Source organism: Lepisma saccharinum, chromosome 8 (assembly GCF_977018435.1).
Source record: "Lepisma saccharinum chromosome 8, izLepSacc3.1, whole genome shotgun sequence".
NCBI classification, from domain to species: Eukaryota; Metazoa; Arthropoda; class Insecta; order Zygentoma; family Lepismatidae; genus Lepisma; species Lepisma saccharinum.
Window position 1 is genome coordinate 80,344,141 of NC_139236.1, and position 16,953 is coordinate 80,361,093.

General features: G+C 34.4%; 1 protein-coding gene across 12 annotated transcripts in view; it reads left to right on the top strand.

Moving 5' to 3' along the window:
- Positions 1-16,953, top strand: part of LOC145991191 (uncharacterized) — a 98,077-nt gene that overhangs the window by 68,912 nt on the left and 12,212 nt on the right. For 7 of the 12 annotated variants that reach the window (XM_083127067.1, XM_083127070.1, XM_083127071.1 and 4 more), the window contains 19 exons: positions 1,390-1,434; positions 2,221-2,265; positions 4,087-4,164; positions 4,517-4,579; positions 5,324-5,368; positions 6,103-6,147; positions 7,314-7,391; positions 7,744-7,806; positions 8,553-8,597; positions 9,327-9,371; positions 10,519-10,596; positions 10,945-11,007; positions 11,758-11,802; positions 12,537-12,581; positions 13,551-13,628; positions 13,980-14,042; positions 14,789-14,833; positions 15,564-15,608; positions 16,769-16,846. The exons of 1 other annotated variant lie outside the window; for it this stretch is intronic. In XM_083127067.1, coding sequence (XP_082983193.1) covers positions 1,390-1,434; positions 2,221-2,265; positions 4,087-4,164; positions 4,517-4,579; positions 5,324-5,368; positions 6,103-6,147; positions 7,314-7,391; positions 7,744-7,806; positions 8,553-8,597; positions 9,327-9,371; positions 10,519-10,596; positions 10,945-11,007; positions 11,758-11,802; positions 12,537-12,581; positions 13,551-13,628; positions 13,980-14,042; positions 14,789-14,833; positions 15,564-15,608; positions 16,769-16,846 — 1,092 coding nt within the window. The remainder of the gene's footprint in view (positions 1-1,389; positions 1,435-2,220; positions 2,266-4,086; positions 4,165-4,516; positions 4,580-5,323; positions 5,369-6,102; positions 6,148-7,313; positions 7,392-7,743; positions 7,807-8,552; positions 8,598-9,326; positions 9,372-10,518; positions 10,597-10,944; positions 11,008-11,757; positions 11,803-12,536; positions 12,582-13,550; positions 13,629-13,979; positions 14,043-14,788; positions 14,834-15,563; positions 15,609-16,768; positions 16,847-16,953) is intronic. 4 more of the 12 variants (XM_083127073.1, XM_083127075.1, XM_083127077.1 and 1 more) reach the window with 4 other exon arrangements.

Here is a 16,953-nt window from a genome sequence, read left to right on the forward strand (position 1 = left end):
AGTAAATTGCTCGTTAATTATGTCATTCGTTTAATGCACTACACAACACAGCACATCATTCACTAAAATATAATCCACGCACTCACTTCCCACACTACACAGCGACCTCCCTTGAAAGAAAAAAGATCCGCGCAAAGGAAATGAACCCAAAGCGATTCCACTTGATCTACAGAACAAAAGTACATGGCAGATGGCACTGTCCTTTGTCAGTTCGGTTATTGTTTAGGTGAGGTTATAAACATAAATCATAAACGGACAGCCAACAAAGTCCCCAACTTTACAGCACCCTCGCATCTACTCTGGTTGTTTGAAGAGGTCAGCGGAACTCTCCATTCTGTCCTAATTGTCTGCAAGTGGTGTGCTTGGCCCAGAGGGTGAATTTCTCTGTAAAAAACAACCCCCCCTTCCTTTTCCTCGCTCCAAAAATCCCTTCCTGTGAAGATTCCACGCTGGGTACAGGGTGTTCCCAAGCCTGACGGAATTAATGCTAGATGACTGCCATGCTAAACTCACGGTACTCTTGCGCGTTGAAAGAAACGGGGCAAGATTACCAACTCGTAAGGAATTAGTGTAACAACTTCTAAGAAATAAGTGTGCCAACTCTTGAAACGCCATCAACTTCTCATTAAATTAACAATTACATGAACATTTTCCGATCGATTTTTCTCCTCTTCTAAGCCTTGGCTTCGCAGGTAGCCTAGAATAAACGCCTCTGACAGGCAATTGCAATTTAAATTAATAAGTACATAAAAAACTACCTAACTCGGAGCAAAACAATTCTTACGTTGGGAGGGACATCATTGTGAATGCAAGGTTTTATATTAAAACTGCTCAAGTTGGAACAAAACTTTCGGTGGGACATCATGACAAACGTAAGGATATTAGGCCATATTAAAACTGGTCAAGTTAAGACATCATTCTTACGATTGTACATAGTGACGAACGTAAGGTTATTCACTTGAAACTGCTCAAATTGCGACAATCAAGATATTCAAATGAAAGCAATGAAGATCTGGGAATAACCAAAATGATAACTGATCCTCCCCCTTGCAATGACCCTCGATCAACATTTTGGTCTTTGGACAACTTTTAAAACAAAATTTAAAATGGTAATTATGAAATATTTAATTTGTGTATTCTGTTCTCCCTCCGACTAGAACCCAGAGATATGTAATAACACCAGCCATCTCCGAAGTAAAATCCTGTGATCCTAGCTAAAAATGTCAGAATAAATAAATAAATAAATAAAATAAAATGAGCAATATCTTTGTTCAGTAAATAAGCAAAAGGGGTATCGGGACATTCTCGGTGCTCCCTCACTACTGGTACATACATTTATGTTAGCGTAATGTTTCCACCACCATAGTAATGCACGTATTTAATCTTCAGATCGCAACGAAGGATCTCGTCTATTTGGAGTTGGAAAAACAACCCGTAAGTATCTTCTGTACATTTACGACTAATTTAAGTGCGAAGTTTGCTTTAAAATATTTTAAGATAGAGTAGTGGTTACGTTATCATCTTGTGAATAGAAGCTCCCGGTGGGGCGATTGCACAATGGCTGAAATCCCATTTAAACTTTAGGCCAATTCCGAATAGCCTACATGAGCATAAAGTGGATTTTAAGACAAATTGGACAAAGTTTATTAGAATTCAATTGAACTGAGAATAATGTTGGTTATTGAGAAATTGTGTATTGTCTATCGACATTTAAAATATTGCTATGTAGCTACGGTTTGTTAATATATGTATTCAGTATATGTAGCAATAGAGGAATCTATATTGTGCCCTCAAGTTAAAGAAGGATTTGAACTAACATTTGGTAAGCCTAGAAAAGAAGAAAATGTATATTCTATCCCGGAAGTCTCTGGAGCAAGGTTTCATATGACGCTGGAAAAGGAGACAATGCTAGTGGGCAGAGCGAAGTAGTACATGGTTCTGCAAGCTGCTGGTATCTTCCTCCGCCGAATCCCGTTCTGTCTCAAGAGTTGATTGGTCGAGTTCTCTCAAATCACTCCTTACGCAGATACTTGCGCCAGAGATTCCTGAGACAGAATATAAATGATATTCTCAGAGAATCAGGCTGTCTTCAATATTCACAGATGTGTGTGTGTGTGTGTGTGTGTGTGTGTGTGTATATACCTAGGTATATATATATATATATATTCATAATGTTTTTCATTTTACAGCTAACTTGAGAAAATGTATATTAATTTTCAGAAGTGGACGGAAAAGGTGGTGCAGACGGTTCTTTTGGAGGAACATGTAAGTGGAAATTGATAATTTCAAGTGCAGTTAGTAAATAAGTAAATATCTTTTGTTCACAAGACGTGCATATAGGATTTTCAGTACTGTTCAAAAAATGTGGCGTCTTACTTTATGTCTTAAAACAGTGCTCGAGAAATCTTCTTCAGAGCTAGACGCCAGCTCTAAATATCAGGCGCCAGGTAATCACCTCCTAGCAATTGTGCTCAAAAGTTGCGCAGCCCAAACTTTGAAAATGTATATCTTGAAATCCGTAAGAGTTTTCTGCATTATAAAAGCCTCATCCATTGAGATATTTTTCAATGTTAAAAAATTATCAGTTTACGCCACACAGAAAATTAGATAAATTAATAACTGGCGGAAGGCAGTGTTAAAATGTTTCCAGAAATGCTTTTTGAGTGTGAAAAATATGTAAGAAATTATCAAAGGGTCATAATTAGATGTCTGATGCTATGTCAATCTGTCATTTGCGACCAATATTGATCATGTGCAGCAATTGATGAATTTTTGACTGGCGATTTTATGGGTTGAGTGAAAAAGTGCCATTTATGGGGCATATCCTCCGTAAATGGCAACACTAGCAGGTCAAAATTTTGTCAACAGATGCACGCAACATGTCCTTATATATTGACCATACTCCATGACACGGGTTAGGTGGCAGAACAGCCCCAGGCTGAACCTCGCCCACGCAAATAAAGAATCTTTAAAATTTCGTACATATTGCAGCATAAGATCACAGTCGCCGGGCTGAAAATTTTAGTCGCCATGTCGACCTGGCGACCGAGATTTTTCGAGCCCTCTCTTAAAGGAAACTTTATCTTTCCCTTTGAAATACACACAACCTTTTTTTTTTTTTTAAAAAAAAAAACAAACCAGTCAGAATATGCTCATCGTAGCAAATAAGATATATACAGACTGAAGAAATTGCTGCACAGTATACTAAGAAGCTTAAAGTAGTACGTACTGTTATTAATTAGAAACGTACTAGAAATTTCGTCCGAAAAACAAAAATGCTAATGACACGAAACGTACAAAACTTCCTAGATAAATCTAGGTTAGATTATTCAAATATGGTAGAGAATAAATAAAGGTAGAATGTAAATAGTAAAATGAAACTTTTTTGGAGATATAACTAAAAATTTATGTATTAAAATATACAATATCATTACCACAGTGATAACTGAAATGAAATTTGAATTTGAACCTGTAATAGGTAACGATTACAAAGTAAGTGAAACCAAAATTTAGGAGGGGAGGAGAATTAGAAGCGAGAAATAGGATGGTGAGTGTTAATGAGAAAAGAGCATGATTTGAAAGCGATGATAGGGAATATGGATAAGAAATTTTAAGAAAAAAAATCAGAAAGTGGGAAAATATATACATTATGCGAGTAGAAAGAAGACTTACTTTTCCTTCCCATAATAGTGATATATTTTAGGAGAGATACCGGGCTTTTCCTGGATTTCCTTATTTTTTATTATCCAACGTCATACTATTACATTTGAGCGTTAATCTTGACGATGATAATACATGGGGAATTGATGAATCAAATGATGTAACAAAGAGAAGATTCAAACTTTGAACTCCTTGCTTCATATTATGTAAGATAACCACTAGAGAAGCAGAAATTTAATAGGTATATTAAGTTGTTTTGTAATATCTTAAACCCAAAGCTAGAATATTCTCTTTACTAGTGTACCTGATTTACCTTAAATTGACCAATTGCGTTCAAACTTGTTTACAGAAAACGTAATGTATCGAATAAATATCTCTAAACAGTTAGTAATTCTTTTACTAGTTACACTATGTTGTGTTTTTCAGCAAAATTCAAGCTGAAAGCGAAAGGAGAAGCGGAAGCAGATGGCGAAGGTTCTTTTGGCGGTCAAGGAGAAGCCGGAGGTACATAAATACACACACGCACACACACATATATTTATATATATATATCTGATTTAGCAATCAATCACAAGAGAAATGGAGTATACTAAAATATAAATGGCAACAAGTATAAACTTGAAATCAATTTGAAATTATTGTGCAATATGAAGTTATATTCAAAGAATTACTGTTAATGTACCTACTTGACTACATTCTCAAAACAACCAAATGCTATAACTTAAAATTCTCAATAAGAGGCTAATAACGATGTAATGTGGCTTATTTGCAGTATTGACAATTTCTATTTGGAATGTTCTACTGGTTATGAATATCGCACGCTATCAATAATGATACTTAATGTATCTCATTTCAGGACAAGCCCATCTAGATAGGGACGTTGATGCTGGATTCGGTCTAGGGAAATTTCATGATGCCAGTAAGTATTTGAAATAAGTTATGTCATTGTGTAGTCTCATGCAAATGTGTGTTTGAGCCAACAAGGGTAAACACATGCAATTGCAATTGAAATTATGAAGTACATAGAAATCGTCGAAGTCGGTGCAAATCCATTTTTGCGTTGCGACATAATTGTGAATACGAAGTTTTACGTTAAAACTGCTCAAGTTGCAACAAACTCATTCTTAATGTGGGACATCATGAAAACGTAAGGATATGAGGCCATATTAAAACTGCTCAAGTTAAGACGACACCATTCTTAGGATTGTACATAGTGACGAACGTAAGGTTATTCACTTGAAAATGCTCAAATTGCGACAATCAAGATATTCAAATGAAAGCAATAAACATCTCGGAATAACCAAAATGATAACTGATCCTCCCCTTTGCAATGTCCCACGATCACCATGTTGGTCTTTGGACAAGTTTTAAAACAAAATTTAAAATTGGTAATTATGAAATATTTTATTGTGTATTCTGTTGTCCCTACCCCTAGAACCCAGATATATATAATAAACACCAGCCATCTCCGAAGTAAATCATGTGATCTTAGCTAAACATGTCAGAATAAATAAATAAATATAATAAAATGAGCAATATCTTTGTTCAGTAAATAAGCAAAAGGGGTATCGGGACATTCTCGGTGCTCCCTCACTACTGTTACATACATTTATGTTAGCGTAATGTTTCCACCACCATAGTAATGCACGTATTTAATCTTCAGATCGCAACGAAGGATCTCGTCTATTTGGAGTTGGAAAAACAACCCGTAAGTATCTTCTGTACATTTACGACTAATTTAAGTGCGAAGTTTGCTTTAAAATATTTTAAGATAGAGTAGTGGTTACGTTATCATCTTGTGAATAGAAGCTCCCGGTGGGGCGATTGCACAATGGCTGAAATCCCATTTAAACTTTAGGCCAATTCCGAATAGCCTACGTACATGAGCATAAAGTGGATTTTAAGACAAATTGGACAAAGTTTATTAGAATTCAATTGAACTGAGAATAATGTTGGTTATTGAGAAATTGTGTATTGTCTATCGACATTTAAAATATTGCTATGTAGCTACGGTTTGTTAATATATGTGTTCAGTATATGTAGTAATAGAGAAATGTATGTTGTGCCCTCAAGTTAAAGAAGGATTTGATCTAACATTTGATTAAGCCTAGGAAAGAAGAAGAATGTATATTTTATCTCGGGAATCTCTGGAGCAAGGTTACACATAATGCCTGAGAAGGGGACAATGCTAGTGGGCCAGGCGAAGTAGTACATGGTTCTGCAAACAGCTGGTATTCGCCTCGAAAGAATCCCGTTCCCTCTCAAGAGTTAGTTTGTGGAGCTCTCTGAAATCACTCCTTATGCAGAGACTTGCTCCAGAGCTTCCCAAGACAGAATTTAAATGATATTCTCAGAGAATGAGGAAGTCATCAATATTCATAGGTCTATATATATTGTTTTTCATAGCGGGGCTAACATGAGATAATGTATATTAATTTTCAGAAGTGGACGGAAAAGGTGGTGCAGACGGTTCTTTTGGAGGAACATGTAAGTGGAAATTGATAATTTCAAGTTCAGTTAGTAAATAAGAAAATATATTTTATTCACATAACGTGCATATAGTATACTCAGTACTGTTCACAAACAGTGGCGTCTTAGTTCATGTCTTAAGGGAAACTTCATATTTCCCTTTAAAATATCTGAGGATTCTACGAACTTTGAATGTTTTTTAATCTCTATATGCACACAACCCTTAAAAAAATACAGTCAGAATATGTTCATCGTAGCAAATTAGATATATACAGACTGAAGAAGATTGCTGCACAGTATTCTACGTAACTTAAAGTAGTACGTCCTGTTATTAATTTGAAACGGACTAGAAATTTCGACCGATTAAAAAAAATGACACGTACAAACATACAAAAATTGCTAGATAAATCTAGCTTAGATTATTCAAATATGGTAGAGAATAGCTAAATAGAGGTTGAATGTAAACAGTGAAATTAAACTTTTTTTGAGATATAACTAAAAATTCATGTATTAAAATATGCAATTTCATTACCACAGTGGTCACTGAAATGAAATTTGAATTTGAACCTGTAATAGGTAACGATTACAAAGTAAGTGAAACCAAAATTTCGGAGGGGAGGAGAATTAGAAACGTGAAATAGGATGGTGAGTGTTAATGAGAAAAGAGCATGATTGGAAAGCGATGATAGGGAATATGGATAAGAAATTTTAAGAAAAAAAATCAGAAAGTGGGAAAGTATATACATTGTGCGAGTAGAAACAAGACTTACGTTTCCTTCCCATAATAGTGATATATTTTAATAGAGATACCGGGCTTTTCCTGGATTTCCTTATTTTTTATTATCCAACGTCATACTATTACATTTGAGCGTTAATCTTGACGATGATAATACATGGGGAATTGATGAATCAAATGATGTAACAAAGAGAAGATTCAAACTTTGAACTCCTTGCTTCATATTATGTAAGATAACCACTAGAGAAGCAGAAATTTAATAGGTATATTAAGTTGTTTTGTAATATCTTAAACCCAAAGCTAGAATATTCTCTTTACTAGTGTACCTGATTTACCTTAAATTGACCAATTGCGTTCAAACTTGTTTACAGAAAACGTAATGTAACGAATAAATATCTATAAACAGTTAGTAATTCTTTTATTAGTTATACTATGTTGTGTTTTTCAGCAAAATTCAAGCTGAAAGCGAAAGGAGAAGCGGAAGCAGATGGCGAAGGTTCTTTTGGCGGTCAAGAAGAAGCCGGAGGTACATAAATGCACACACGCACACACACATATATTTATATATATATATCTGATTTAGCAATCAATCACAAGAGAATGGAGTATACTAAGTGATAAATGGCAACAAGTATAAACTTGAAATCAATTTGAAATTATTGTGCAATATGAAGTTATATTCAAAGAATTACTGTTAATGTACCTACTTGACTACATTCTCAAAACAACCAAATGCTATAACTTAAAATTCTCAATAACAGGCTAATAACGATGTAATGTGGCTTATTTGCAATATTAGCAATTTCTATTTGGAAGCCTTCTACTGGTTATGAACATCGCACACTATCAATAATGATACTTAATGTATCTCATTTCAGGACAAGCCCATCTAGATAGGGACGTTGATGCTGGAATAGGTCTAGGAAAATTTCATGATGCCAGTAAGTATTTAAAATAAGTTATGTCATTGTGTAGTCGCATGCAAAAGTATGCTTCAGCCATCAAAGATGAACATATGCAATTCCAATTGAAATTATTAAGTACGTAAAAATCGTCGAAATCGTAGCAAAATCATTTTTACGTTGCGACATCATGGTGAATACATAGTTTTACGTTAAAATTGCGCAAGTTGCAACAAACTCATTCTTACGGTGGGACATCATGACAAACGTAAGGATATGAGGCCATATTAAAACTGGTCAAGTTAAGACGACACCATTCTTAGGATTGTAAATAGTGACGAACGTAAAGTTATTCACTTGAAACTGCTCAAATTGCGACAATCAAGATATTCAAATGAAAACAATAAAGATCTGGGAATAACCAAAATGATAACTGATCCTCCCCTTTGCAATGTCCCACGATCACCATGTTGGTCTTTGGACAACTTTTAAAACAAAATTTAAAATGGTAATTATGAAATATTTTATTATGTATTATGTTCTCCCCCCCCCAGAACCCAGATATATATATAAGATACACCAGCCATCTGAGAAGTAAAATCATGTGATCTTAGCTAAACATGTCAGAATAAATAAATAAATATAACAAAATGAGCAATATCTTTGTTCAGTAAATTAGCAAAAGGGGTATCGGGACATTCTCGGTGCTCCCTCACTACTGTTACATACATTTATGTTAGCGTAATGTTTCCACCACCATAGTAATGCACGTATTTAATCTTCAGATCGCAACGAAGGATCTCGTCTATTTGGAGTTGGAAAAACAACCCGTAAGTATCTTCTGTACATTTACGACTAATTTAAGTGCGAAGTTTGCTTTAAAATATTTTAAGATAGAGTAGTGGTTACGTTATCATCTTGTGAATAGAAGCTCCCGGTGGGGCGATTGCACAATGGCTGAAATCCCATTTAAACTTTAGGCCAATTCCGAATAGCCTACATGAGCATAAAGTGGATTTTAAGACAAATTTGACAAAGTTTATTAGAATTCAATTGAACTGAGAATAATGTTGGTTATTGAGAAAATGTGTATTGTCTATCGACATTTAAAATATTGTTATGTAGCTACGGTTTGTTAATATATGTGTTCAGTATTTTTGTAATAGAAAAATCAATGTTGTGCCCTCAAGTTAAAGAAGGATTTGATCTAACATTTGATTAAGCCTAGGAAAGAAGAAGAATGTATATTTTATCTCGGGAATCTCCGGAGCAAGGTTACTCACAATGCCTGAGAAGGGGACAATGCTAGTGGGCCGGGCGAATTAGTACATGGTTCTGCAAACAGCTGGTATCCGCCTCCAAATAATCCCATTCCTTCTCAAGAGTTAGTTGGTTGAGCTCTCTGAAATCACTCCTTATGCAGAGACTTGCTCCAGAGATTCCCAAGACAGAATTTAAATGATATTCTCAGAGAATGAGGCAGTCATCAATATTCATAGGTCTATATATATTGTTTTCAATAACGCGGCTAACATGAGAAAATGTATATTAATTTTCAGAAGTGGACGGAAAAGGTGGTGCAGACGGTTCTTTTGGAGGAACATGTAAGTGGAAATTGAAAATGTCAAGTGCAGTTAGTAAATAAGTAAATATCTTTTGTTCACATAACGTGCATATAGTATACTCAGTACTGTTCACAAACAGTGGCGTCTTAGTGCATGTTCCAAAGGAAACTATATCTTTCTCTTTGAAATATCTAAGGACTCTACGAACTTTGAATGTGTGTTAATCTCTACATACACACAACCGCTAAAAAAAACAGTCAGAATATGCTTATCGTAGCAAATAGGATATATACAGACTGGAGAAGATTGCTGCACAGTATTCTAAGTAACTTAAAGTAGTTCGTCCTGTTATTAATTAGAAACGGACTAGAAATTTCGTCCGAAAAACAAAAAAGAGACGTACATAGCGTACAAAAATTCCTAGATAAATATAGGTTAGATTATTGAAATATGGTAGAGAATAAATAGAGTTAGAATGTAAACAGTGAAATGAAATTTTTTTTAGGTATAACTAAAAATTTATGTATTAAAATATGCAATTTCATTACCACCGTGGTCAGTGAAATTAAAATTGAATTTGGAGCTGTAATAGTTAACGATAACAAAGTAAGTGAAACCAAAATTTCGGAGGGGAGGAGAATTAGAAGCGTGAAATAGGATGGTGAGTGTTATTGAGAAAAGAGCATGATTTGAAAGCGATGATAGGGAATATGGGGAAGAAGTTTTAAGAAAAAAATCTGAGAGTGGGAAAATATATACTTTGTGCGAGTAGAAACAAGACTTAATTCTCTTTCCCATAATAGTGATATAATTTAGGAGAGATACCAGGCTTTCCCAGGATTTCCTGATCTTTTTATTATCCAACGTCATAGCCTACTATGTTAATCTTCACGATGATAGTACATGTGAATTGATGAAGCAGATGATGTAACAATAGGAAGATTCAAACTCCTTGCTTCATAGTATGTAAGATAACCACTACAGAAGCAGAAATTTAATAGGTATATTAAGTTGTTGTGTAATTTCTGAAACCCAAAGCTAGAATATTCTCTTTGCTAGTGTACCTGATTTACCTTAAATTGACCAATTGCGTTCAAACTTGTTTACAGAAAACGTAATGTAACGAATAAATATCTGTAAACAGTTAGTAATTCTTTGATTAGTTACACTATGTTGTGTTTTTCAGCAAAATTCAAGCTGAAAGCGAAAGGAGAAGCGGAAGCAGATGGCGAAGGTTCTTTTGGCGGTCAAGGAGAAGCCGGAGGTACATAAATACACACACACACACATATATATTTATATATATATCTGATTTAGCAATCAATCACAAGAGAAATGGAGTATACTAAAATATAAATGGCAACAAGTATAAACTTTAATACAATTTGAAATTATAGTGCAATATGAAGTTAAATTCTAAGAATTACTGTTAATGTACTGACTTGACTACATTCTCAAAACAACCAAATGCGATTACTTAAAATTCTCATTAAGAGAATAGTAAGGATGTAATGTGGTTTATTTGCCGCATTGACAATTTCGATTTGGAATGTTCTACTGGTTATGAACATCGCACACTATCAATAATGATACTTAATGTATCTCATTTCAGGACAAGCCCATCTAGATAGGGACGTTGATGCTGGATTAGGTCTAGGAAAATTTCATGATGCCAGTAAGTATTTAAAATAAGTTATGTTATTGTGTAGTCGCATGCAAAAGTGTGTTTGAGCCAACAAAGGTAAACACACGCAATTCCAATTGAAATTATTAAGTACATAAAAATCGTCGAAATAGTAGCAAAATCATTTTTACGTTGCGACATCATGGTGAATACGAAGTTTTGCGTTAAAACTGCTCAAGTTGCAACAAACTCATTCTTAATGTGGGACATCATGACAAACGTAAGGATATGAGGCCATATTAAAACTGGTCAAGTTAAGACGACACCATTCTTACGATTTTACATAGTGACGAACGTAAGGTTATTCACTTGAAACTGCTCAATTGTGACAATCAAGATATTTAAATGAAAGCAATAAACATCTCGGAATAACCAAAATGATAACTGACCTCCCCCTTGAAATGTCCCACGATCACCATGTTGGTCTTTGGACAACTTTTAAAACAAAATTTAAAATGGTAATTATGAAATATTTTATTATGTATTATGTTCTCCCCCCCCCAGAACCCAGATATATATATATAAGATACACCAGCCATCTGAGAAGTAAAATCATGTGATCTTAGCTAAAAATGTCAGAATAAATAAATAAATAAATAAAATAAAATGAGCAATATCTTTGTTCAGTAAATAAGCAAAAGGGGTATCGGGACATTCTCGGTGCTCCCTCACTACTGTTACATACATTTATGTTAGCGTAATGTTTCCACCACCATAGTAATGCACGTATTTAATCTTCAGATCGCAACGAAGGATCTCGTCTATTTGGAGTTGGAAAAACAACCCGTAAGTATCTTCTGTACATTTACGACTAATTTAAGTGCGAAGTTTGCTTTAAAATATTTTAAGATAGAGTAGTGGTTACGTTATCATCTTGTGAATAGAAGCTCCCAGGAGGGCGATTGCACAATGGCTGAAATCCCATTTAAACTTTAGGCCAATTCCGAATAGCCTACGTACATGAGCATAAAGTGGATTTTAAGACAAATTTGACAAAGTTTACTAGAATTCAATTGAACTGAGAATAATGTTGGTTATTGAGAAATTGTGTATTGTCTATCGACATTTTAAATATTGCTATGTAGCTACGGTTTGTTAATATATGTGTTCAGTATATGTAGTAATAGAGAAATCTATGTTGTGCACTCAAGTTAAAGAAGGATTTGATCTAACATTTGATTAAGCCTAGGAAAGAAGAAGAATGTATATTTTATCTCGGGAATCTCTGGAGCAAGGTTACACATAATGCCTGAGAAGGGGACAATGCTAGTGGGCCGGGCGAAGTAGAACATGGTTCTGCAAACAGCTGGTATCCGCCTCCAAAGAATCCCGTTCCTTCTCAAGAGTTAGTTGGTTGAGCTCTCTGAAATCACTCCTTATGCAGAGACTTGCTCCAGAGATTCCCAAGACAGAATTTAAATGATATTCTCAGAGAATCAGGCAGTCATCAATATTCATAGGTCTATATATATTGTTTTCCATAACGCGGCTAACATGAGAAAATATATATTAATTTTCAGAAGTGGACAAAAAAGTTGGTGCAGACGGTTCTTTTGGAGGAACATGTAAGTGGAAATTGATAATTTCAAGTTCAGTTAGTAAATAAGGAAATATATTTTATTCACATAACGTGCATATAGTATACTCAGTACTGTTCACAAACAGTGGCGTCTTAGCACATGTTTTAAAGGAAACTTAATCTTTCCCTTTCATATATCTGAGGACTCTATTGGAAAGAAACTACTAACTTTAAATGTGTGTACCTCTCTACATACACACAATACTTAAAGAAAACAGGCAGAATATGTTCATCATAGCAAATAGGATATGTTCTGACTGAAGAAGATTGCTGCACAGTATACTAAGCAGCTTAAAGTAGTTCTTCCTGCCAAGCATGAAAAACGGACTAGAAAGTTCGTCCAAAAAACGAAAATGCTCATGACACGAAACGTACAAAAATTGCTAGATAAATCTAGGTTAGTTTATTCAAATGCGGTAGAGAACAAATAGAGGTAGAATGTAAACAGTGAAATGAAACTTCTTTTGAGGTATAACTAAAAATGTATGTATTAAAATATGCAATATCAATACCACAGTGGACAGTGAAATGAAATTTGAATTTGGAGCTGTAATAGTTAACGATTTCAAAATAAGTTAAACCAGAAGTTTGGAGATAAGCAGAATTAGAAGCGTGAAATAAGATGTTGAGAGTTAATAGGTAAACAGCGCGATTTGAGAGCGATGATAGGGAACATGGATAAGAAATTGTAAGACAAAATTTGAAAGAATGAAATTCTATATATTTGAACTCCTTGCTTCATATTATGTAAGATAACCACTACAGAAGCAGAAATGTAATAGGTATGTTAAGATGTTGTATAATTTCTTAAACCCAAAGCTAGAATATTTATTTTGCTAGTGTACCCGATTTACCTTAAATAGACCAATGGCGTTCAAATTTGTTTACAGAAAACGTGATGTAACGAAAACAGTTAATGATTTTTTTATTAGTTACACTATCTTGTGTTTTTCAGCAAAATTCAAGCTGAAAGCGAAAGGAGAAGCGGAAGCAGATGGCGAAGGTTCTTTTGGCGGTCAAGGAGAAGCCGGAGGTACATAAATACACACACGCACACACACATATATTTATATATATATATCTGATTTAGCAATCAATCACAAGAGAATGGAGTATACTAAGTGATAAAAGGCAACAAGTATAAACTTGAAATCAATTTGAAATTACTGTGCAATATGAAGTTAAATTCAAAGAATTACTGTTAATGTACCGACTTGACTACATTCTCAAAACAACCAAATGCTATAACTTAAAATTCTCAATAAGAGGCTAATAACGATGTAATGTTGCTTATTTGCAGTATTGACAATTTCTATTTGGAAACCTCTACGGGTTATGAACATCGCACACTATCAATAATGATACTTAATGTATCTCATTTCAGGACAAGCCCATCTAGATAGGGACGTTGATGCTGGATTAGGTCTAGGAAAATTTCATGATGCCAGTAAGTATTTAAAATAAGTTATGTCATTGTGTAGTCGCATGCAAAAGTGTGCTTCAGCCAACAAAGATGAACATATGCAATTCCAATTGAAATTATTAAGTACATAAGAATCTTCGAAATCGTAGCAAAATCATTTTTAATTGGGACATCATGGTGAATACATAGTTTTACGTTAAAATAGCGCATGTTGCAACAAACTCATTCTTACGGTGGGACATCATGACAAACGTAAGGATATGAGGCCATATTAAAACTGATCAAGTTAAGACGACACCATTCTTAGGATTGTACATAGTGACGAACGTAAGGTTATTCACTTGAAACTGCTCAAATTGCGACAATCAAGATATTCAAATGAAAGCAATAAAGATCTGGGAATAACAAAAATGATAACTGATCCTCCCCTTTGCAATGTCCCACGATCACCATGTTGGTCTTTGGACAAGTTTTAAAACAAAATTTAAAATGGTAATTATGAAATATTTTATTGTGTATTCTGTTCTCCCTCCCCCTAGAACCCAGATATATATATAATAAACACCAGCCATCTCCGAAGTAAAATCCTGTTATCTTATCTAAATATGTCAGAATAAATAAATAAATAAAATAAAATGAGCAATATCTTTGTTCAGTAAATAAGCAAAAGGGGTATCGGGACATTCTCGGTGCTCCCTCACTACTGGTACATACATTTATGTTAGCGTAATGTTTCCACCACCATAGTAATACACGTATTTAATCTTCAGATCGCAACGAAGGATCTCGTCTATTTGGAGTTGGAAAAACAACCCGTAAGTATCTTCTGTACATTTACGACTAATTTAAGTGCGAAGTTTGCTTTAAAATATTTTAAGATAGAGTAGTGGTTACGTTATCATCTTGTGAATAGAAGCTTCCATTAGGGCGATTGCACAATGGCTGAAATCCCATTTAAACTTTAGGCCAATTCCGAATAGCCTACATGAGCATAAAGTGGATTTTAATACAAATTTGACAAAGTTTATTAGAATTCAATTGAACTGAGAATAATGTTGGTTATTGAGAAGTTGTGTATTGTCTATCGACATTTAAAAATATTGCTATGTAGCTACGGTTTGTTAATATATGTGTTCAGTATATGTAGTAATAGAGAAATCTATGTTGTGCCCTCAAGTTAAAGAAGTATTTGATCTAACATTTGATTAAGCCTATGAAAGAAGAAAAATGTACATTGTATCTCGGGTATCTCTGGAGCAAGGTTACACATAAGGCCGGAGAAGGAGACAATGCTAGTGGGCCGGGCGAAGTAGTACATGGTTCTGCAAACAGCTGGTATCCGCCTCGAAAGAATCCCGTTCCCTCTCAAGAGTTAGTTGGTGGAGCTCTCTGAAATCACTCCTTATGCAGAGATTGCTCAAGAGCTTCCCAAGACAGAATTTAAATGATATTCTCAGAGAATGAGGAAGTCATCAATATTCATAGGTCTATATATATTGTTTTTCATAACGCGGCTAACATGAGAAAATGTATATTAATTTTCAGAAGTGGACGGAAAAGGTGGTGCAGACGGTTCTTTTGGAGGAACATGTAAGTGGAAATTCATAATTTCAAATGCAGTTAGTACATAAGCAGATATCTTTTGTTCACATAACATGCATATAGTATACTCAGTACTGTTCACAAACAGTGGCGTCTTAGTTCATGTCTTAAGGGAAACTTCATATTTCCCTTTAAAATATCTGAGGACTCTACGAACTCTGAATGTTTTTTAATATCTATATGCACACAACCCTTAAAAAAAACAATCAGAATATGTTCTTCGTAGAAAATAGGATATATAAAGACTGAAGAAGATTGCTGCACAGTATACTAAGTAGCTTAAAGTAGTACGCCCTGTTATTAATTTGAAACGGACTAGAAATTTCGACCGATAAACAAAAATGAAACGTACAAATATACAAACATTGCTAGATAAATCTAGGTTAGATTATTCAAATATGGTAGAGAATAAATAGAGGTAGAATGTAAACAGTGAAATGAAACTTTTTTTGAGATATAACAAAAAATTCATGTATTAAAATATGCAATTTCATTACCACAGTGGTCACTGAAATGAAATTTGAAATTGAACCTGCAATAGGTAACGATTACAAAGTAAGTGAAACCAAAATTTAGGAGGGGAGGAGAATTAGATGCGTGAAATAGGATGGTGAGTGTTAATGAGAAAAGAGCATGATTTGAAAGCGATGATAGGGAATATGGATAAGAAATTTTAAGAAAAAAATCAGAGAGTGGGAAAATATATACATTGTGCGAGTAGAAAGAAGACTTACTTTTGCTTCCCATAATAGTGATATATTTTAGGAGAGATACCGGACTTTTCCTGGATTTCCTTATTTTTTATTATCCAACGTCATACTATTACATTTGAGCGTTAATCTTGACGATGATAATACATGGTGAATTGATGAATCAAATGATGTAACAAAGAGAAGATTCAAACTTTGAACTCCTTGCTTCATATTATGTAAGATAACCACTACAGAAGCAGAAATTTAATAGGTATATTAAGTTGTTTTGTAATTTCTTAAACCCAAAGCTAGAATATTCTGTTTGCTAGTGTACCTGATTTACCTTAAATTGACCAATAGCGTTCAAACCTGTTTACAGAAAACGTAATGTAACGAATAAATATCTATAAACAGTTAGTAATTCTTTTATTAGTTACACTATGTTGTGTTTTTCAGCAAAATTCAAGCTGAAAGCGAAAGGAGAAGCGGAAGCAGATGGCGAAGGTTCTTTTGGCGGTCAAGGAGAAGCCGGAGGTACATAGATACACACACGCACACACACATATATTTATATATATATCTGATTTAGCAATCAATCACAAGAGAAATGGAGTATACTAAAATATAAATGGCAACAAGTA